General features: G+C 32.1%; 1 protein-coding gene across 16 annotated transcripts in view; it reads right to left on the bottom strand.

Moving 5' to 3' along the window:
* Pcdh15 (protocadherin related 15) overlaps positions 1 to 24,776 on the bottom strand; it is a 746,672-nt gene that overhangs the window by 122,850 nt on the left and 599,046 nt on the right. For all 16 annotated transcript variants that reach the window (XM_071610757.1, XM_071610756.1, XM_071610753.1 and 13 more), the window contains 2 exons: positions 8,042 to 8,182; positions 6,052 to 6,164 (listed from right to left, as the gene is read on the bottom strand). In XM_071610757.1, coding sequence (XP_071466858.1) covers positions 6,052 to 6,164; positions 8,042 to 8,182 — 254 coding nt within the window. The remainder of the gene's footprint in view (positions 1 to 6,051; positions 6,165 to 8,041; positions 8,183 to 24,776) is intronic.

Here is a 24,776-nt window from a genome sequence, read left to right as displayed (position 1 = left end):
ATTTAATATGTATGAAAATCTGCTTTTCATACAAACCATGGAAGTACAGAGTGACCTTCCTTAAAGAGCCTCTGCATATGCATTTTGAGTGTTTCACACCATTCAGTGTTTCCAAATTTCTCTGTGTCAGTGAACAAAGTCCTCTGAATGGCTCATAAGTACCTTCTACAATCTGGCTTTAACTACTCCTCTAAACTCATTGCCTTAGGACTCTAACTAGTGTGCTATTTTGCCTCAAAAATATGTCTGCATTAATTAGCAATGAAATAAAATCAATGTACCTTATAATGTGTTTCACTTGAAACAAAATATCCATAGATATAATGTAATGAAAGAAGAATGAAATCCTTACAACTATTTATATTAAAACACCAATCCTAATTTTAAAATGGATTTAAAATGAATTGTTGAAAACTTGCATCCTTTGTTGCTGAAAGACTTGCTTTATTCTGAAACATGAGCAAATGTGAAACCATGCACAACCTTGAATTTGTGATGGAAAATTCAATTCCTCGTGGATACTGAGAAAGCCTAATGAAAGCTGCAATGAGGATTGTACAGTCATTTTTTGAATAAAGAGGCAACATCTATTATGTTTGTAGAAAGAATTCAACAATGCCGTGAAAAGACAGGAAAGATCATCTTCAGGTAAAGTCAGCTCTCATATTGGACAATAAATATAAATTAAAATAGAGAACAACTTTAGTAATCAAGTGATGGTCTCTGCAAATAAACTTATTTTATTTTATATTAATAATTTGCAGGTAGCTTTTTTTTCTCTTTTACAGTCTTTGCAATCACGATCAATGATTCTATGTATATATTGTCTTAGTTGGTTAAAAATTTTAAAATTCCCATGTCCAAATTTGTCATTTAATAAAAATTAATATAAATTTTATAAAAAATATAAATGTTACAATGTTCCTCAATGTAAGGTAGTTTTAATTCTTTTGAATAATGAGATGCTAACTAGAACTGCTTGATTATATTTTCTTGGTGATTGTGATTACACTGTTTTTATTTTTCATACTATATTATGTAAAAATTTACCATATTATATTATACCTCTAGATTGCCACAGAGGGAGGTATACTATTAATTCTTTTAAAAATCTATTCTAAAAATTTTATTTTTTGATATAAGGGTTGTAAAGTCTAAGTTTAAATATAAATTGCATATCATATTGAATTGTCATTACAAAATTAATTCATATTATTACAAAATTAATTCATATTAATCAACAATATACAAATTTTGTTTTAACGGCAGTAGGGAAATTGAAATATTTTTAAAGGGTTTTTGATTTTGGAAAATGTCAAGATGTACATATGTATCATATTCTTGCTTTGGATTTTCTGTATTTGAATACTAGAAATTTGAATACTAGAAATTGAAAAACAACCCAGTATTTTCTCTAGGTTTAGCAAAATATCAACTTGTTCAATAAGTTATCCAGAATGCCTCAGGAATATTTGACCTTTCTCCTATTTATATGTACAATAAAACTTTTGAACTTTTGTATTTATGGAAACTATATTTTTAGATATATGAATCTTGAAAAATGAATATAAATATGACCTTAAATATAAGAAACAATTAATGATAAAGGTTGCTACATTCTCATTTTGAGTGGATGTCAAAGGTATGCCTATATAGGTGGCATTTTTTTTTTGAATATTTGTAAATGATTTCTTTGATTAATTTTTGGATAAATTGTGTAATTGTGGGGTAGGATATTGCATTTCCTACCCCAAATCAATATTCACATCTAGACTGCATGATGTATTTCAGACATGTTGACCTTTCCATGATATTTGCTTCTGAAGCTGATGACAAGTAAATTCCAGTGTGTATAAGACTTAGTCTATCATCCCAAGATGAAGGTCAAATGCCGTTCTTCAGAATGCTAACACATTTGACCTACAGGAGTCAATCTATTCTGAGGTAATATTATTTGTTTAACTATTATTACAATTTTATGTATCTGTATAGATTAAAGGAGAGATTTATTAAATAATTTACTCTTAATAATATAACTATTTCCCAGAAGATCCCAAGGGATAAAAGATTGGAGTCTCTCATCAAATACAGACATGAGTTGGCAATGAGTATATGCCTTGTAGATGTTCATCTGCATGGAGCACAGTTGACCAATATCCTAGTTGCTGTGCTTTGAAATGTATTGCTGTGTTTGGATGAAAAACATATTTGCTATGGGACGCTAGCAATTAATAATGGAAAATAGAGATGGTAAGGCAGGTTCCTTCCTAGAAGAGAAGTAATTATCTGATATTTGTCTATTGCTTGAAGACCACCTTACTGTCTTGTGAAACCACACTTAAATGACACAGTAGTCACTTCAATTACACAGTAGTCAAGGGTGTTTGTGCCCAGTATTTCCTCCTTCTTGGGTTCACAGTATATTCTGGTCTGAAGGTTTTCCTGGTCTTATCTTCTTTCTTTCTCAGTTTTCTCAAATGGAGTATCTCCCTAAAGAAATTACTACTTGTCAAATCTCATATTAAAATAACATAGGACATTAAGGAAATTAATACAAGAATTATTTATTTTTCTGTAAAATAATATAAATTCTAAAATGATATGTATCTAGTAAGTTTCTAAATATTTAGAAAGTTTCAAGAAATATTGAAGAGAAAGAAATTTAATTAATATTAATGTAGAAATTTAACATATATTATAATATCTTTATATATTTATATGTTAAAATAAACATGAATAAATTGATAAATAATGCATATTTATTCATGTATATGTTACAGAATAATGACAGAGATGACTAGGTTTACAAAGTTCTCTTTCTTAAGCCCAGTCCTTGTCAAGATAATTGCTAATAAATGATTGGAGAGTATCATTTTCCACACTCTCTTAAGGGTTTAACTTAGTTTCAGTCAAATACTTGAAAGAAGAAGTGAATGCTAAAATTCTGGAAGCTCAGAGAAGATGCATAAAGAATACTTCAAAAGAATAAATGTAGTAATAGTAATATCAATGTAGGGAACAATTTCCCAGCATCCACATTCATCAGAAGATTGAAAGGAACAAGCTCCTCACAACTGTAAGATAAAGAACAACAACAACAACAACAAAAAAGGAGCCCAGTCAACTTTGTGTCAAGGCTATTTTCTAAATCAAATAGTAAATTATGAGGTCCACCCAAAAATCTACATGATCTGTTCCATCCATTATGTGATATGAGTTTGAAAACATAATAAGATTAATCTATTTTTCTCAATTTTAAAGGAAAGTCAAATTGTGGAAAATGGTATAAACAAAGATAAAAGGGTAGGGCTGGGGATATAGCTCAGTTGGTAGAATGCTTGCCTTACATGCACAAGGCCATGGGTTCAATATCCAGCACCACAAACAACAACAACAAAAAAGATACAAGGGTAAATATTTTAAAAACTTCTTCATTATTTTAATGTTAACTCATACCTCTTGACATAGGAGTTATTGCTTGAACTTAATTACTGAAAAGATGGAAAGAAAGAAAGAAAGAGGAAGAAAGATTTAAGCTGGAGGTGATGTTGAGAAGGACAAAGACAGAGATGTTTGAACAATACAGAATATAAAATGCCATTAACTCTTTAAGACATTTGTTTCAGGCAACAGTAGGAGAGGAAAAACGAAGAGTGATGACATAGGATATAAAAACTTGAAGACAATAATATTATTGACATGTCCTTGTTTGTCCAAATGAGATACTGAGCTGAGTGAAGTGTCACATGCCTGTAATCCCAGCGGTTTAGGAGACTGTGGAAGGAGGTTCTTGAGTTCAAAGCCAGCCTCAGCAAAAGGAAGGGACTAAGCAACTCAGTGAGACCCTGTCTCTAAATAGGCTGTGGCTCAGTGGTTAAGTGCCCTCGAGTTCAATCCCTGGTATCCCCCCCCACACACACACACAAAAAAAAGGTAAGATATTAAAGAAGCATAGTTTAAAATATGGATGTCACAAATGACAGGATTTTGTTTTGGTTTATAGGTGAGAGTTATTCCACTGTGCATATGTATCGTACTTTCTTTACTCATCAGTTGAGGGGCATTAAGGTTATTTCCATCCCTTGGCTATTGTGAATAGTGCTACAGTGTACAAGGGAGGGTAGAGATCTTCAATACACCATTTCCATTTCCTATGTTTGGATGAACTGGAGATCATTATGTTGAGTGACATAACCAGGCACAGGAAGACAAGTTCCAGGTACCTCACTTATATGTGGAATCCTAAAAGCTGATTTCATAGATGCTGCTTTTAATCAGGTGTTTTTTTGTTTGTTTGTTTGTTTTTTCATTGCTGTGCCCAAAAGACCTAAGCAGAACAATTTCAGAGGAGGGAAAGTTTGTTTCGGGCTCACAGTTTCAGAAGTCCCAGGCCATAGATGGCCAATTCCTCTGCTCTATGAGATAAGGCAGACTGTTAAGGAAGAAGGGCACAACAGAGGAGGAAAGCAGTTTGGGATGTGGCACCAGGAAGTAGAGAGAGCTAACTCTGCTCTCCAGGAACAAAATATACACTCCAAAGGCATTTTCCCAATGACCCATCTGCTCCCACCACAACCTACCTTCCTACCTGCCAACAGTTATCACCCAGTTAATCTCTATCAACATACTAATGCACTGATTAGGTTAAATTGTCTTGCATTGTCTCACACATGAGCTTTGGTGGGGGGAGAGTAGAATGATAGTTACCAGAAGTTGGGAATATTAGGCAGAATGAAGAGATAAATTGATGAATAGGAAATAAGTAACAGTTAGATAGGATAAGAAGTCCTGGTGTGCTATGGTCCAGTAGATTGACTATTAATACCAGTGGTGTGTACAATAGGTAGCAATATTTTACTGTACATTTCACAAAGCCAAAAAATGGTTTTGAAAGCTTTTATCATGAATAAGTGCTAAATGCTCTTCAAAATAAATGTTTAATCACTTTCCCCTCTTCCTTAATGATGGAAGAGGAATTAGTTTAATTATGTAGCATAGAACAACATTTCTCTGGCCTATTATACTTAAGTGTGGACCTGTGTCTGAAAATTCAAAAGAAATGTGAGCACAAATAAAATGTGCAATTCCCAACTTTGTTGAAGAAATTTCTGGATGTGAGCATCTGCCTGTCCCCGTATTTTTGCTGACTAAAATGGCAATGATTGACATTATTTTTTAAACAGAATGTAAGAGATGATAGTCCCTGAGTTGGTGTCTGCATGACTGCATGGAGGACTGCATATTTCAACTACTGCCAATACCAAGTGTTCACCTTGCACTTTACTGGGAAAAAATTCATGCTTTTGATTTAAAGAATCTAGCCACTAGAATTTACAAGTTTCCTTTTACAGTGGTCTAACCTAATGTTATAGTTTGGATATAAGGTATCCCCCAAAAGCTCCTGTGTTAATACAGAAGTATTCAGAGTTAAAATGATTTCATTATATGAGAACTATAAGCAAATCAGACCAATCTATTTTGAATGGATTATAAGGAATGTAATGGTAGGCAGGTGGGGAATGGCTGGAGTTGCTAGGTCACCTGGGATATGCCCTGGAAGAATGTACCTTCCCTATGGCCCCTTCTTCTACCTCTCTATGCTTCCTGGCCACCTTGAGTGGAGCAGTGCTCTTCCAACATGACCTTCTCTGACGAAGTTCTGCCTGATTTTGGCCCCAAAGCAATGAAGTCAGGTGACAATGGACTGAACTTTTGAAACAGTGAGCCAACATAAACTTGTCCTCCTCTGAATTGTTCTCATCAGGTATTTTGGTTAGAGTGACAAAAACCTAGGTAACACACCTACCCTAACTAAATCAGGATAATTTGATTATCCTGAAATATAGTGATTTGATTGGCTCTTCCAATATAAATAAGACCACAGGGTCATTGTGGGAGGTATGTATCAAGAATTCAGCTCAAATTTCTAAGATAATAAATATAAAAATATTTTTTCTAAGGAATTTAAACATCAATACTGGAATGAAGATGTTTCTAAGATATGAAACCCTAAAGACTTTATATATTTAAAAATTTTATAGAAATAAGTACCTATATTCTTCTTGTGTGAATCGTGGGATTTCTCCAGGATGTAAGACAAGAATTTTCACTGTGGCACTGCTGGACATCATGGGCTCACCATCATCAAAAGCAACAACCACCAACTTAAAAAAAACAGTAAACTTCATATTAAAAATTATAAACACACAATGATACACATATGATTTTAATGATTGGACTGCCTGCTTCTAGGAGAGAAAACTGACCATTATCTTATGGCCATGAGATACTAGGTACTACATGGAATATGCTACATTTTCATTTTGATTTTTCACAATAATCTGTCCAGGTAGATGTTATTTTTATTTGTCTGAGAAAACAATCACAAATAAATTACTAACTCTATAGGTAAGAAAAATAGCTACCAGGAAAACAGGCATACAATACTCTATCTCTTTAATTATAAAATTGTTTTTTCCATTCCTCTGCTGTGTATGGTAAAAGCATGTGCTTTTATAGCACCACCACAACCATTTAAAAAGTGTTAGATTCAGTCACATCAATGGCAAAAAGCTAATTAGCTTGCTTATAAAAAGAAATTAATTTTTCCAGTGAATTAGTTGTCTGCAAGTTTACAGGGCAAAATATTTTACTCTAGAGAATAAAATTGGAAATCTTTATAGTTTAACTCACTTGCTATACAATACTATAAATAAAATTTATAAAACCAAGTTCATACAGTATTGTAGAAATTGTTCAAATAATATGAATTAGATGAAATCATTGGTTTTGTGAATGTGATAACTATATGTTATTTATTAATGCAATACTTTTACAATTGAGTATTTACTTCAATAACCTATACTGCACAAGAAGAACTTTAATGCTTATTTTCAGACATCTTAAACATTTTCCTACGTATGTTTCCCTGGAATACATATCTCCCTGGAAGTTGCAAGTTACTAAAGTAATTCTACCTAGGTCACAGAAGACCATAACCAAGGATTATCCTGAGAACCACAATTTACTTTCTGAGTTAATGCTAGTTTAAAAACAGAGCAATTATTTCAAACAATGATTAAATGATATGAGACAGGGTGCTCATAGATATTCAGAAGAGTAACTGAAAAAGTCTTTTATTAGTATAGTTTTAAAGACTATATTCTAAGTGTTATTATCCTCAGTAACTATTAAAAATTGAAATTCCCAAACATTTAAGGAATTCATTACTTATGATAATAGAAAATATATTGCTCAATATTTTCTTGACATGTAGAAACAGGCATTATTTGTTGACTATGTTATAAAAATGTGAAAAAGAAAAGAGGTAATTATATGTTCTATTTCATGAGTATTTCAAGAAGCATAAAATAGAACAAAAACCAAAGAGCTTTAGCAGACACACAAAGATTAAAAACAATAATATAAAGAGTGGAGTTATCCTATGAAAATGGGTGTTCTTCTAAATGATGGAGAATATAAAGTGAAGGTAGTTTTCTTTTCAAATTTTCCAGATGCATAAGTTATCAACAATACATGAACTTGATTTAATACTTCTGTTTATGGGTACTTATCTTAAAGAAAAAAGTTAGCAAGAGGCGAATGATTGTCACATAAGTAGTTTCTAAACAGCAGATTTTATTGTTAGAAAATTATTCATAGCAGCCTAATTATCCAACAACATAGTATTAGATTAAAAAAAACATAATGTCATTGAGCTAAAAAGCAGCATGAACAATATGATTGTTATTTTAAAACATAGCTGTGTATTTGCATTTGTATAGAAAATCATTGTAAGGACAGAGATCAAAATGATAATATCTGCTTACCTCCCAAAAGGAAATATCAAGTGATTGTTTTTATTTTTATTTGTCCCCCCCACCCCCCGCTAAGTTTCTATGAGAAAAAAAAAATTGTTTTTGATTGAAAAAAAAAAAACCAACTAAAAATTTTTTGGGAAAAATATTGATATCTGCTAAGCCAGACTCTTAATCAAAAGGTAAATGTCACATAGACAACGTGAAGAATATGACACACTGACCTTAAAAATTGTTGTTGGTTCTTCATTAAGATTGACTCGAGTTATTACTCTTCCAGAATCTTCCTCTACATCAAAAATACTGGCAGGGTAAGGAAACTGCAAATCATCTACTCTGTATCTCACACGACTTGCAGGTAACCCCTGAAATGAAATTACATATTATTCATTTATTGTATTAAACGAAAACACAGGATAGTGATAAAGTTAAACTGATTTCCAAAATGAATGGCCTTGTAGAAATGAAGAATTATATTTTATGATTTCATACTTTCAGGGATAAAATGTAGCAGAATCATTATTTCTTTAGGATAACTCAATCTGAATCCATGAAGTGTCTTTACTATAGGCTACTTCAAAAGGATTTATAACACAGAAAAACATTAATGGCTGCCTCCAGCATCTTTTCTCCCACATTTATTGTAACAATCACATTTCTCTTCCCAAACACCCAGTGTCTTCCTAATATTTTATCTTCTGAGAAAATCATGTTATTTTTAATCATATATATTTTAATTATAGGTATTGGAAAATTGTGATACTCAGAGAAAGGTGAAGGGTGGAGAACTGTGTTGAAGTGGAGGAATACGCATGGCAGGGAAAGAAACAAAACTAATTTACCATCTACTCTGTACTAATTTTCATGCTAAATATTTACATGTCAGACTAAATCTTGCAACAGTCCTTTAAGATAACATTAATAAGGAATATGACAGTAATAATAGAAAAATACATGATAGCTAACATTTGTTGAGTTTTAGATGTGCAAAGCCCATAGTAAAGATGTCCTCTACTACCCGTTCTATAGCCAATGAACTTGAGGCTTCAGGGTTGATAAAGATCGCAACTTTGCCCCTGAGATGAGCCAAGATAAACTGAAAGACCAAACCACAACAAACCAAAACAAAATAAAACATATTTTTTAATGAAAGAAAGTAACATTTGATCAATTTTAAAATGGTATCAAAATAGCCACAATAGGGAACAGTCAATATTGTGTTTGATGTCCTTACTTCAATTAGGGCTGAGATCCTTTTTATTTTGAATTATATAGGGTGATAATGGGTTGAACATTATCATCTTTCCAGTGCTTAAGGCTTGGAAATCTCTTAAATCCTACAAGTGAGGTAAACAACTCAGGCACCAGATGAGCACATGGTACAGTTTGACTTCAGACTCAGACAGAAGGGAACCATTAAGTTCCTTAGGAAGATAGACAGTAAAAAAAAAAAAGTGGCTGGGTATGGCAGCACATGCTTCTAAGGGCAGTGGCTCAGGAAGCTGAGGCAGGAGAACTGTGAGTTCAAATTCAGCCTCAGCAACAGCGAGACACTAAGCAACTCAGTGAGACCCTGTCTCTAAATAAATACAAAACAGGGCTGGGGATGTGACATACTGGCCCCTGACTTCAACCCCTGAATTTGTTGGTAATGTTAGAGCCTAAAGAATAGTTCGACTATAGGATAAGTGTTTTAGCTTAAAGACTTATATAATTCTCCAATTATTACATGTTCATTCACATACTACACAGCACAATTGATCACAATTTCCTTGGACACATACTTTAGTTTTTTTAATTCTTCTGTATTCTATCTGAGTGTTCTGTTTCAAACCTTTTATTTTTTCCATTTTCTTTTTTTTTAGTTTTTCTAATTAGTTATATATGACAGTAGAATGCATTTTGACAACATCATACATAAAGGGAGTATAACTTCTCTTTCTTTTGGTTGTACATGATGTAAGATCACACCGGTGGTCATGCAGTCATATATGCACATAGCATATTAATGTTCCATTCATTCTACTATTCTTCCTACCTCCATACCCTCTCCCCTCCCTTCATTTCCCTCTGCCTAAACCAAAGTACCTCTATTCTTCCCTAGCCACCCGCCCCCCTCCACCCCTTGTGAATTAGCATCCAGATATCTGAGAAAACATTAGGCCTTTGGTTTTTTTGAGATTGGATTATTTCTCTTAGCATATTCTCCAGCTCTGTCCATTTACCTGGAAATGTCATAATTTCATTCTTCTTTAAGACTGAGTAATATTCCATTGGGTATATACACCACATTTTCTTTTCCAAGGCTCTGTCGCTATCATTTCTATTTTCTACCTCTACCATAAGCCTCTAGTATTTCTCTCAGTCCCATGAGTTTAAATATTTTCTGTTTACTAACAGTTCCCAAATTTTATTTTCTGGATAAATTTTCAACCTTTAAAAGACATACTAGTACATAGAATTGTCAACTAGATGGTCCATGTTTAAATGTGACATAAGCAAACCAGAATCCTCATTTCCTTTTCCAAATTTGTTCCTCCTATGCTGTAGGGAAATAGTCCTACCTTTAACCAAAGTGTATCATCTTAAAGCTCAGAAATGATCTCTGATCCCTCTCATCCTCCATGACCAAAGCATTGCCATGTCTTTTTCAGATGCATGTATTCCCATCTTCTCTACTTACCTGTTCCCTATAGTAGTCTGTTAATTGGCTCTCTGCTTCCACTGTACTGATATTATCTTTCATTTTTTTTAATTTTAATGTTTTATTGCAAAGAAAATTCACATATAAACCATTCTATTTCACTGTAATGATGGGTTATAAAACACTTGATTTTGCAAGAGAACTTGAAAACCAAATGCAAAAAATCAACATAAACCTATTAATGGGTATGTGATATAAAAATAAACTGTAACATTAGTAACCTAATTCTGAAAAGATATATAAACATACCAAATTTTTATAATAAATTTAAGCTAATTTGTTGTTGTCAGTGTAAAATATAGTGTACACTTTAAGTGATCTTTATAAAGTCTCAATATAAATGACAAAATAAATATCCATAGACTACATTAAGGGAAGTAGGCGAGGAATCAAAGCAAATCACTATCAAAATCGATGAATAACAAATTAAACCATTAAGTGGGAAAAACAGCTATATGAAATAAAGTAGGAGTAGTGAGTTCTTCACTTTTACAATATATTTGATTAAAAATGAATTATTATAAAAAACAATCAATACAAAAAGCTTGACTAACAGAATTAAATCTTAAAAAAAAATACAACTGTGTGTAATCTACAGGGGACTCTAAATCTAAGGACACAAACAGACTAAAAGTAAAAGGATATGAGTGTTATACACTAAAATGGCAAAAAGTTATATGGAATATAGATTAGAGCAAAAAGTTATATGGAATAAAATAGATTTTAAATAAAAAACAACTTTGAAAAGGGGACAAAGTGGAATATTATATAAAAATAAAAGGGACATTTCCTTAGGATACGGCAATAAGAGTAGATACACTTGCAACTCACATCATACTTCCCAAATATAGAAAGAAAAGATTAAGAGAATTAAATGAAGAAATAGAAAGCAACACTGTAATACTAGGATACTCCAATCCCCCCTTATTCTAAAGAAAAATAAGATCAAACAAAATGGTAATCACAAAACAGAAAACTTTGAAAAATATTTGAAGCCAATTAGACTTATATACTCAATTTTCTCAGTAGCAATACTGCATAGTATTGACTGAAGGAATAAAACAAAGGTTAATGAACATTAAAATATTAAAATTATTTTGTAAACATAGAATAAAATTTGAATTCAGAGTAGAAGGGGGTGTTCAAAAATCCATAAACATGTGGTGCTTGATTGAATACTCTTAAACATGGTCTTGTTCAAGAATTTAAAGATAAAATTAAAAGGTGTTTGTATACCTTGAAGCTATCTGGAGGCTCCATGTAATATCTTTCAAACTTCCAATCTTATTTTTCTCAGAATTATAATAATCTTATTCTAGAAATTGTATGATTGTATGGAATCTCAACATTGTATGAATACCTCAAAATATTCAAAATACAAACAAAATTGAAGAATACTGTTTCCTGACTATTACAAGCCATAGTATTCAGTTATTAATACTGACATAAAGTTAGACAAAGAGGCAGGCATATGGAATTCTGAGTGAGTGTGGTAATAAACCCTTACATATGTGGCAAATTAAGAAATATTTGCACACCAATGTTTGTTATGATATTATTCAACAGAGCCATCATGGAAGCAAACAAAATGTCCATTGTGATGAGTGGATGGGGCAATTTGGAATACAGAAACTAGAATTTTTTAAAGTAATAAAAGTTAAGACATTTTGCAAAATGTATAACGATAAATCTTAGACATTATGTTAACTGAAATAAGTCACTAACAAAAAGACAAATACTGTAGAATTCTACTAATATAAGATATGTAAACTTAAAAAAAAAACCTTCTGAACAGAAAAGTGAATGGTGTTGATGGTGGGGAAAACAGAATTGAGCCCTATATCTTTCAATAACATAAATCATCTCATGAGTTCTGCTTAAAGCCCTCCAAAGCTCTTTAGTCACTCATACACAAAATGGCTTAACTTCTTATTATGCACTATAAATTCTCAGAACATCTTGTTTCTGCTTATCTATTTAACTTTACTTGCTTGCTCATTTCTTGTTCATACATTGTTCCTGCTTCCTCATCTTTTCCTGCTGCACATTTCCAAGATTTTCAGCGACTCAAATTATTCTTCTCTTCTTCAGGTACTCCATAGCACCTGCTTCTAAGCTATTTTTCTCCTTCAACACTACTTGAAATTCTAGTATGCATGTCATCTGTTTACTTTATTCTTTGTCTTCTATGTAATTATACAAGCTTCATAAGGTTAGGAGCTCTATTCGATGATCTTGAATGGTACTTGAACCCTGTAGACACCCAAGGAGCATTTGACTGAACACATGAATTACTGAATGAATTCCCATGTATCAAGTATGCCCAGAAACTCTTAATAAAGTATTTACATATTTTAAGATTTTGAAAATGCAGAATGTTGGGGAATTCTTGATAGAATTTTAAGGAACTGTCAGCTCTGAGATAATATTTGTATACGGACCCCAAATTTTACTTAGTGGTAGGTGGAGAGTTCAGCCACTGAGGAAATATAGAAAAAGAAACATTTATTAAAAAAAAAAAAAAACTTTCCCTAGGTAAACAATGTTTCTGTAATAATCATTCAGATGCCAGTCATAGGAAGGAAACTTTGCTTGTATTTTAATAACAATATAGACTAGATTTGTAAGCTATCAATTGAAATGCTTTGCTACATACCAGAGTATGTGCATTACATGCATTCCCATATTTATACTTAAAAAGAAATCCAGGAGTTCTCATGAACACCTACATTTTACAAAAAAATGAAATCAAAGTTTTAAGAATTAATTCATTTCCTGAAATTTCCCTAGCTAGAAAATGAGAAAGTTATTACATAATCAGACTTCCTTCATACTAAAATACAGGTCCTTATGTGTTAAATCAGCTTACTATTTATCTATGCAATAGTCTTTAAGTGAGAACAAAAAGGTAATATGATTGAGAAAATTCATTTGGGAAAGATGCTTTAGAATTTAATGCCCTAGTAAACCTCGCCTTAGTACATTGTCCATGATGTTATACAGCACATACTCCATCTCACCTTTAGATGAGGAGGCAAAGTTGAAAGAGAAAAATTATGGCATAAACTGTTTTAAGAACAATTTTTCAGAGTTTCTGTTATCAGTACTTATTCAGACTGCCGTCACTAACATTACTTTTGACAATCACAAATTGACCATCAAGATATTTAAAATGTTATTTATATTTAGTATGTTGTATTTAATAAAGCCAAGGTATTTGTGGAACATTTAGAATTATGCTTCAATTGATAAAATAAAAGAAGAAAATGTTCTAGAATTATGGAATATTCTTTCTCCAATGCCTAAAGTATTTGCTGCTAAGAAAATCCTAGAGCCAACCTCTATAGCATTTTGAAATTATGATAAAATTGCATGTATACAAACCTGAACGTTAAGTCACATGTTAGCTCTATCAACAAATTTTTCTTCTCTGATTTTAGTTATTTTGTAGATTATCAGCACATTATCAAGGTATGGCTCTTTCAGAATATTTTTAGCTTATAAGACAAATTTTAACAATATCCTCTATAACTCATCAAATCACCACACTTCATTTTATTTCACACACTATGATACAAAACTCAGCATATAAAATGATTGCTTCAAGCATATTCAAAAGTTTATTTTTTCTTTTTATTCTCCCTCCCTTACTGCTATCTTCTCTCTTATTCTTTCCTTTGTATTTTTCTTCCCTCACTTCCTTCTTTCCTCCTTTTATTCTGGTCATAGGCTTTTTTTTTTTTTCCAAAAAGTCATCTTAATAGTTACATGACTAGGCTATATAATAGTAAAGGTAATTATCTTTGGGAAATAGTTTTAATTAACATTCCTAACATTGTCTCTGGGACATGTACAACATGAATCAGGTCAAACACTTTCTTTTTGAAAGTCAAAATTATTATGATTTTATTTTTTTAAATGTCATTTTGAAACCTAGAATTCCAAGCACACTTAACAAACAAGATCATTATAAACTTGATCATGTAAAATTAACATTAACATTTTTTAACATCTTCTAATACTTAATTCCAATTAAAATTGTAATACACAGGATCTCAGCATTATAATGTACAAAAACCTCAATAATTATATCTTCAAAGCTAAAATAAAATGGTCCACTGAGTTTATCTATTACATATTTTAATATTTATGATATATGTGATATAAGTGGTCAAATTATCATTTAGATAAATGTTAATTTAACAAATAGTTTTTTTAATTTTAAACTGTACTAAGAACAGAGGCACCCATATTTATTTCTATATATTTCCTATAATTTATATGTCTTCTAGTTGAATACATGTAATAGTTAATGATGTTTGTTTTTTAAAATGAACTAAAATATGAAAGTACTTAAATTGAGATAAAATACATAATTACCATTTTCTACTTCACTTATGATACTAGAGTTAGTATGTTACATAGATCTCTCTTTGTGTATAGTTTATATATATATATATATATATATATATATATATATATATATATATATATATATAATCTCAATAGAGATTTTCTACCAAAAGAAAAAGTTATCAATGTATTTTTTAAAAAATAAATCTTCTTAATATGGCAATAGAAGAGTCTATAGCATTTTGAAATTGTGATAAAATTATTCTTCTCCTAACACTAAAATCAGCCCATAGGAATTTATTTCTTGGGGAGTACTGGGGATTAAAATCAGGGGCACTAAACCACTGAGCCACATCCCTAGCCCTATTTTGTATTTATTTTTTTTTTTAATTTAGAGACAAGGTCTCACTGAGTTGCTTAGTGTCTGGGTTTTGCTCAGGGTGGTTTTGAACTTGAGATCCTCCTGCCTCAGCCTCCTGAGCTGCTGGGATTATAAGTATGCACTACCTCGTCTGGTAGCCCAAAGGCACTTTGATAAAGTTATTACTAACTGAAATAAGACCATGATTTGATTTATAAGTGACAAGTAAATGACTTCTACTGCTTTTTTCTGATGAACCAAATTTATTAGTTTTTATTTAGGTCCAGAAGCAATCTTGAGGTAGACTAGAGCATTCGGGTTAAATTTTTAAAGATTTAACAAAAGAAAAGCTCATGATCATTTAAGAAGCCCACTGTGCCATTTAATGACTTTGGCACTAAGGAGACTCTTCTTGGTATCTGAACACTTTTCTTGCTTGTAACCAGATCTCTCCCTAAGCAGACACAGAAAACAGTTGTCTTCAGAGCACTGCAACTTTGCATAGCTATGAAGACCAGTCTTTGCCTCTGAGCCCTGCTTTATTAGGATAGCTATTTCCATCTATTTCTGTACCACCCAAGGCATACTTTTCTAGTCTTTGTATCGTTTCTTCATATCCTTTTTAACTTACAGTTGTTTTGAAAAATACATTCAAAATCTGGATTCAAGAAAATAAAATAGAGTACCTAATTATTCACCATCAATGAAACAAGTAATTAGATATCAATTTTATTCTTTACATTATGGAATCCATTTACATTTTTTCTTTGATTAATTGGCCTAATTATAACACCTCTTTCTTGCCATGGTATTTTAATATCATGAGATACAATTTAGGTAGCCATTTCAGAGAATGCAAAACTTCAAATGAGGACTAAAAAATATAGTTTGATTCAACTTAATTTATGGAAAGTTAATAGGCAATCTCATAATCTATATATATTATCATATAAAAAGGTTGAGTATTATTTAAGCCACAAGGGAATTTTATTTTATTGGCATATCAATCATGAAGAACAATTATCAAAATTAAAAAAAACACAGAAAGAATTAACCAAAATATAAACATTAATTTAATAGGAAAGTAGTTAAAATTGTGTGCAATGATTCTCTTTTCAGAACACCATGTTGACTAAAATGGAGTTCCTTATTATTCTGCAGCCTGGATTCTTTTGAAGGGTACTTGCAGTAAATTACTTCTTTAATTTCTATGGAAGGTGAAGAAATGTGAGAAGAGTAGCAGAACAGATTTTTGAAGCTTACGTGACAGCTATTTCTATAACTCTAAACAAACCTATCTAAAAGAGTAAATGTTCCCTCAAATAGTCATGTTTTTAAAAGACTGATGGAATGCTGGTACAGCAATCTTTCTTAGTGTCAACTTCCATTTACCAAAACGTTCTTTGACATTTTCCTGGAATTTTCAAATAAATGATACACTGTCTTTGGAACAATATATTTTCCTAAATAAAATGTTCAAAATAGAACCATGGTATTAGTCGAAGCTTAATCATTCAAGAAAGGCACTATAGATACTAAAATTGAAATTAATCACTGTTTACAACAAATCCCAAAGCACAATTTGCTTACCATTATATAAAACATAATTATAGTTTAAAATTAGTAAAAAAAAAAACTAAATAATATTATCTATTTCATGTGGAGTATAGTTTTAAGATAGAAAGTTAGAACTGTATAAAACATTAGTAACTGAATTTATAAATTATTTACTTTCTACCACTTATCATGCAGCTTGTATATTCATCATATATAAAATTAATTAACTAATTAATTTGTTAATCAATTTAACACGTTTACTGACAAAAAATGGCTGTGATGTGGGAGTACAGAAATGAAAAGGCTAATAGAGAAGTGCTCCAGAATAATGTTCCCCAAATTATATTGCTATATTCTGTCCATGTACTACTATGTAACAACAAATCCCACCATTATGTATAATAATAATGCATCAATGAAATGTGGAAATAAAAAAACTCATAGCCAAATGGGAGACAAAATTAATCTCATATCCCCTCCTTCCTGATTTTTTTTAGCAATAATTTGCCCATGTTGTCATTATAAAATATCAAGCTCTTTCTTGCCTCAGATCTTTTCCATTTTCTTTTGTCTCTGTATTCAATACTCCTGAATGATTAGTACCATCTAACATTCAGGTCTTAGTTGACACCTGTTCTGCATATATCCATCCATAATCCACTCTGAGTTAATATCTTTTATATTTTCTTTATACTACATATGTTATAGATTTACTTGTTCATGGTTTTTCAATTCATTATATCTGTCCATAGATAATTTATCCTTGTAAATTCACATTCATCTCTGAAGAAAGCAGATGTGACAGACAGGCTCTTATAGGCATCACATCTGGTCATGTTACAGACAGAAATACAATTAGCAACAATATTTCTGATGCAAGTCATGAGGAATAAGCATGTGGTGCTAATGAAGTTGATAGAGTTAGAGTTCATGTCTTAGGATTTATAGTCAAGTAGACCCTACATAACCCTGTGCAGACACACATCCCGAAAGGTATTGACTTCATTTTGATTCATAGAGATTTCAACAATAGTGTAGTAATAATGTATACAATAGTGTATACATGGAGTTTGATCTGATTAATTATTTCACTATTAAAATGACAAATTAAAATTATTTCATGTCAAGAATCTTGGATGTTTTGTCTTAAACTCAGTGGTGATGAAAGCATACATGTAATAGTATGAAGTAGCATAAATTAAAATATAATTTTATAATAATTTTATTCATTTAAACAAAAACTTACTAATTTTTGGCATGAAGTTTGTAAAATGTGTGCATGTTTTTTATTTGTGGAATTTCAAAGTCTTACTAGCATATTTTCATGAAAACTCTATTATAGTTCTATGGATGACACCAGAATTCATTCATGAGTCCAATGATTGATATTATAAAGTTTAAAATTAATACTATAGGCATTCCACTAAATCAGAGGTCAAGTTAAGCACGTTTGTCATCACCTTAGAAATGAGAAAGAGGAGGAAACATTAACATCTTTGTGCTGCAGACTAGCTAAACACTTTCATTATTCAGTAAGCACAGGAACAACCCAGCAAAATCGGTTTTATAAATCGTATATGGAAATGAGGTTTGAAGAGGACAAGTAACTGCTGTATGGTATCCTGTTTCCTAGTTAAACACAAGGGGCAACAATAGCGACATTTGTAAATAGGTGGGAGGGACTTTGGAGGTTTCTGGCAAGGCATAATGATTCTCAGGAAGGATATGATTTATATGCCTCTTGATAAAACAATAACTATGTTTGTTTATGTATCGTGATTTTACTTCTGAGTATGATTTGAGATATTATGTGATTTATTTGTAGACTAAAATGTGAAAGAGATTATGATATTTTTGTGATTTCCTTTCATCAGCTGAACTTGACATGTATAACTTAATATGTGCTAGTGCGAACATGCTTCTAGAATGGCCTTTTATTTAGTATATGCAGAGTGATATGTGATATGGTAAACCAGGATATTGGGGATGTGATAAAAAATGTGTGATGATGGTGCTAATATTAGGTTTACAAAATCAAAAAAGTGACATAATTCATAAGAATAATAAATGTAAGAGAAAATTATAAATTTATATCAAGAAAATACAAACTTAAAATTTCAATTGATTTGTTATTTAGCATGTTTTTTACTTTCCATTTCCACTTATATTGTGTTAAACATAGTGTGTTTTGACTAAATGATGGTGAGAATATCATTAATTACTATAGAAGGTAATTTCAGACCTATTTGAAAGATGTTGCAAACTAGCAAACATAGGAAATTCATTTAGAGTCAAATGCACCAAAATAATTAAGTTCTTAATATCACCGGGTATCTTGACTTAACCAGTTTTCTTAAATACATAATTATCAAAAAATTATTTACTCAGACCCACATAATATTTTCTTCATATTAATGGTAATCATATTACAGCAGGGAATATTAAAACATGTTATTATCATTAATACACAAACATTAAGTAATTTCTTCTCAAGTACACAAAGATTCTTCTCCCTGACATGGTTGCTAAATTTCTTTCTTCCCACATCTTTGAAAGTAACTTTGATTTATTTTGTAATTGTGTCATTTGCATGAAATCTTCCAAGTATGATTTGGCACCAGAAATTACTTTAAAGTGGTTTGTATTGTTTTGGCATTCATAATGACTTTGTCATTTTCTACTGGCCCTAGCAGGATGCTAATGTATCCTTTAAAGAGACCAGGAAGAGCTGTACTGTCTAACTCTCCAAGTAGCCATTGAGAAGATCTGCTGTATGGTACCCTGTTTCCTAGTTAAACACAAGGGCCAACAATAGTGACAAGTAGCCATTGAGAAGATCTGTGCTTTTCTGTCCACCCCTTCTGCTCCCCCTTGTGACACTGGGGAATATAATATTTTGGCAACTTGTGAGTCAGAACTCCTATTTATGTGTTCTGTGTGCCAGATGTCACTCAATATGTGCACTAGGTCAGTGTCTATAGACATGGTAGCAACATAGCTGTTAAAGAAACCAAGAAACTTTTGTTTTAGGATTCTTTGCCTATAAATTTTTGAGGAAATTCATCTTTAAAAGATAAACTTAAATGTGCAAGACATCAAATAACATAATCCTCTAAAACCTCATTTAGATATGTTTCTTAGTTCACAAAGATAACAGGGGCACACAATCAACCTTCTCTTACAAACCAACTCACATAATAAAAGGAATTTTAAAATAGGGTGAACTTGCCCAGAGTTAGGAATCAGTGATATGTGCCTGCTGCTTTAAAATCCTCCCATTTTTTTCTCAGAATAGGAGGACAAGAATTCTAAGCACTATCATTGTGATCCACAAGACTCCACAGGATCCAACCCAAGTTTACAACTCTCACACCCTGAAAAAATGGTGTTCTTTTGTTTATTGCAATTTACTGGTCTCCCTCCAATTTTAGGACCTAATTCTCCATCTTGCCACTTTGAGTTTGCACATCTCTGAACTGTAGCTCAGACCCATTTCCTCCAGAAACTTCCTTGAGTCTCAAGATAAAATCAGACTCTCTTTTATCTGGTTATATGGCACCCCAAACATTTTTTTTATTAGAACCTCTTAGGGTTGTCATGTTAAACTTGGCACACTTCTTATTAACTTGTAACGTTTTTAGTTTGAAATTCTGAAGCTAAGACTCATATTGGTTTTAATTTAGCCCAGTATCTGTTAAGTAATAAATATTCTTCAAATAATATTGATATACACCCATGTAATAAATATTGAGGATTTTCCTTTTTCTTCAGACATAAAGTAGAGCTATTTGAGTTAAATGTAATCTATATGTTTTGCAACTCTCTCATTGAAGGATCGGCAAGATGACTTTATTTACCAATTTCCATATCTCCTCTTATTCTCATACCTCTGACCTACCTCCCTTTCCCACTAAAGGGAATCACTGTAATGCAACTAAAGTGTATCTTTTATATAGGCTTTTGGTAAATCGTATTAATGTTCAGCCAATGTCCACTCCCCTTTCTCCCACTTTATGTTCCATTGATTTAGGACTAGGCATGTGGCTTGTTCAGGTCCATGGAGAATGAAGGACAGGACCAGAGGATTTACATGGGATCATGTGGTTAGACAAGATTTCTTATGATTCTGTACTTTGCCATGTGAAGAGCAGGCCTGGCTAGAAATGAGTCCCTAAAAGAGAAGATAAAGGGAATAGATGTGAACCCAGCCTGCATCCTGATATCAAGATTAGCGAACCCCTAGGCCTTTACAACCCATAAATAAAAATATCAGTCTTTGTTACTGTGAATCAGAGATATTGGTGTTGTTGAACTAAGCAGTATTTTAGTAGAAAAACCCGTGATAATATTGGATGCATTAAAAAACTAAACTTTGTGTAATGATTTTGCTCTTCTCAGCATTTTTACTGAGTACCTGGTTCTTGCATTTGGACTTTTGCTGTGTTCATCAAATCCTGCTGTGTTAGCAGGTTATAGACTACGTCATCCCAAATAATGTCCACAGCTGTATGGTGTTGTCTCCGATGTGTTATCCCTTAATAGAATAGAAAATATTCCTGACAAAAATTCTCTTGAATGTTTAGTTTTCTTTAAGTATGCACTAAAGACAGCTGTGGTGTTGGGGAGAGAACAGGGGAGAAGGCTCTGTGTTATCACAGTGGGTGAGAGAGCTAGCTAAGAACCCTAGCACATAGCTATGGGCAAATAGGGACCTCAACACAGAATACTCAGCCCTGCTACTTATACTTATACTTATACTTATACTTATACTTATACTTATACTGAGAATAGATCAAGCAAGGGAAAAAACTTGTTGTCATGGTGATGGTTCAGAAGCCCAGTGACTTCCTCATGCCCACAAACCTTGTACCCACCCCCAGCTCTTGCTGAGGTTAACCAATCTCTAATATTTACAGGCTTTTCAAGAATTCAGAGGAAAACACAAAGAGAAGGATCACAAACAATAGATATATTTGACAGATCACAAAAAATAGAAGACAGCATTCAGGGACACATAGCATGAGAAATATCAGAATAAATATAAAAATGACTATGTGGTAGGTAACAAAGGCTCCTCATAAATGAGATAATTTAATTATTGCATTAACCTACAAAGTAAGCAAAACTTTTTATTTATTGTGGTAAGAACATGTAACATGAGATGGACCCTGTAAAAAAAAGTTAATTGTGCAAAATTTTGTAATAATTTATTGTTAACTATAGGCAAACTATTGTCCGTCAGATCTCTAGAATAAGAGCAAAACTCCAACCTTAAATAATTCAACTAAAAATGGGCAAAGGATTTGCATAGACGATTTCTCAAGTTGTTCAAATAGATATATGAAAATGTGCTCAACATCATACTAATCATTAGCGAAATGAAAATCAACAACAATGAGATATAACACCTATTAGGATGGTCAATGTATAAAAAATGATAACTATTAGCAAGGATATGGAAAACTTGGTACACTGAACACCATTAGTGGAACATAAAATAGTGCTACCACTATGGGATACAGTATGGAGGTTCCTTAAAAAATTAAAACTTGAACTACCATTTAATACAACACAGTAAATTCAACCTTTATGAACCATATAAAGCATCAATTTCTAAAACCAATAAATGGTGGGGGATTGGAAGGCCAGTGGAATAGAGGAGGGGGAACAGTTGTAGGGATAAGGGAAAGGTGGGAAGAGATGCTGGGCACTGAAATGAAGCAAATTATGTTCCACATATGTGTGATTAGTCAGAATGAACCCCACTATTTTGTATAGTTATAAAGCACTAAAAACAAACAAACAAAAATAAATAAAACGACTATTCGATACAGCAATGCTGTTTTTGGTAATTTATTCAAAAGATTTTAAGTTGCATCTGAAAGTGATATTTGGACTGCCATGTAAACTAAAGTATTATTCACAATACCTAAGATGTAGATCACCCTAAAAGTACATATGATGGATGAGAAAAGAAAATGTCACACACACACACACACACACACACACACACACATTTAATCCTTAAATAAGAAAGAAATCGTGCCATCTGCAACAACATGGACGAACCTGGAAAGCACTATACTAAGTTAAACCAACCATCTTGGAAGGAAAAATACTGCCAAATAATACTTATACAAGGACTACACAAGAGAATTAGAGAAGCAGAGAATAGAATATGAGCTGGTAGAGACTATGAGAGAAAGAAACTAGAAGCTGCTATTCATGACATGTATATTTCAATTGTGTTATTTTTTTCATTTTCTAAATGCAAGAACTGAAGAGCCAAGTGACTAAGTAAATTGCCTAAGGTCATGAGGTTAGTCAGTGGGGGTTTTTGAAATTGACATCAGATTGTCTAGCTCCAAAACCCATACTCTTGAAGCCACTTAAAACTTTTTTGAGATGATTGATGAATATTTAAGTTTATATCTAAGGGATTATCATATATCAGGTGTAATTAACATAGAAAATAAGATCTAATTATATGTTAATAATACAATGTAATTTAAAGAAGAGAATCTTGCAATTATATAAAAAGCAAAATATCTAAAAGTCAAGAAAAATTAATTTGGTTTCAATCTCTATAATGTTACATAACAGAAAAGAGTGTAACATATTATGTATGGTTGTAAAGTACAAAAATTGTACCCAAGACACTCACATTGTGTCAATTTGAATGTTATATGTGAAAGCAAAATAAAGTTTCCAATATGCAATAGTCACAAATAACATCTCCTCAACAAAATAAAAACAGATGTGACTAAAGCAAGAGATGGAACAAAATGGAGGACACATGCCTTCTTGCCCAGCTTCTCCACCCTTTTAGTCTTGGTCCTTTAAATGAAGCTAGATCATCCTGGCATTAAATTAAAACAACTGTGGCAAGCAGTATCTAACCTCAAGTCCTCCTTGTGACCTTGCTTACCTTTGCAAAAGAGATTGTTCCTTTATGCAGCAATTTGCTTCCAGTTTTCTCTCACAGTTAGTTATCATATATTCCTTGGTTTGGGAAACCCGTTAATTCTGGGTAAGAGACAGTCTCCCTACCAGTCCTGTACAGGGGTTCCTTGAGAGATCGGTTAGTATTCTTCACTAGCTATGTTCTGACTTAGATTTCTCAGCATCCATGATGAAGGACTGGGGAAGAGTGGAGGTGAGTAGAAATAAGACAATTTCTATTACTCTATAAATACGTGCATTTAGATACGCTGAAGTCAATTCAAATTTAATTTGTTCCAAAATTGATGTCATTTATGTCTTCTTAAATTAGGTTCTTGTTCTATATACATTATTTCTGTCAACTGTTGTTAATAACCGTCTTTATTGCTTCATATAAAAATTCTTGATTCACTTAAAAAAACTTTCTTTTTAGTTGTAGATGGACACAATACCTTTGTTTTGTTTCTTTTTATTTTTATGTTGTACTAAGGATAGAACCCAGTGCCTCACATGTGCTAGGTAAGTGCTCCACCACTGAGCTACAAGCCCAGGCCTTTGATTCACTTTTGATTTTACTTTTGTCTATGCTTTTCAACCTTACTTCAAATAGGTATCATTTCTCACACCTGAATGGCTTTGAAGTATTTCCACCTTCTCCATTTTATAGCCAGCTTTTTTTTTCAGATGTAGTAAAGGCAAAAGTTGCCAACTTGTCTCCTAACTTTATGTATTATTTCATCCAATTAAACCTGCCTATCACAGGAAATATTTTTTCCAATATTAGCATTGATTTTGTCATTGATATGTTTAAAAGTCTTTAGTAGTCTTCCATTTTCTACAATAAAGTGGGTCTTGCACATTTTATGTCTATAAATTAATTTCTAAAGACAGTGCTAATATATTCTGTTAAACCGCTAACATTTTTTGAATTAGATCTATTTCAAATCATATTACACAAACATATGAACATATGATGAATATTTTTGAATCTGCAATTTTTGGATACATTTCCTTTATCAATTTCTTCTATCCTTAGTCAACT

This window comes from Marmota flaviventris, chromosome 4, assembly GCF_047511675.1.
Source record: "Marmota flaviventris isolate mMarFla1 chromosome 4, mMarFla1.hap1, whole genome shotgun sequence".
In the NCBI taxonomy this organism is placed as follows: domain Eukaryota; kingdom Metazoa; phylum Chordata; class Mammalia; order Rodentia; family Sciuridae; genus Marmota; species Marmota flaviventris.
This window is presented reverse-complemented; position numbering and strand designations above follow the sequence as displayed.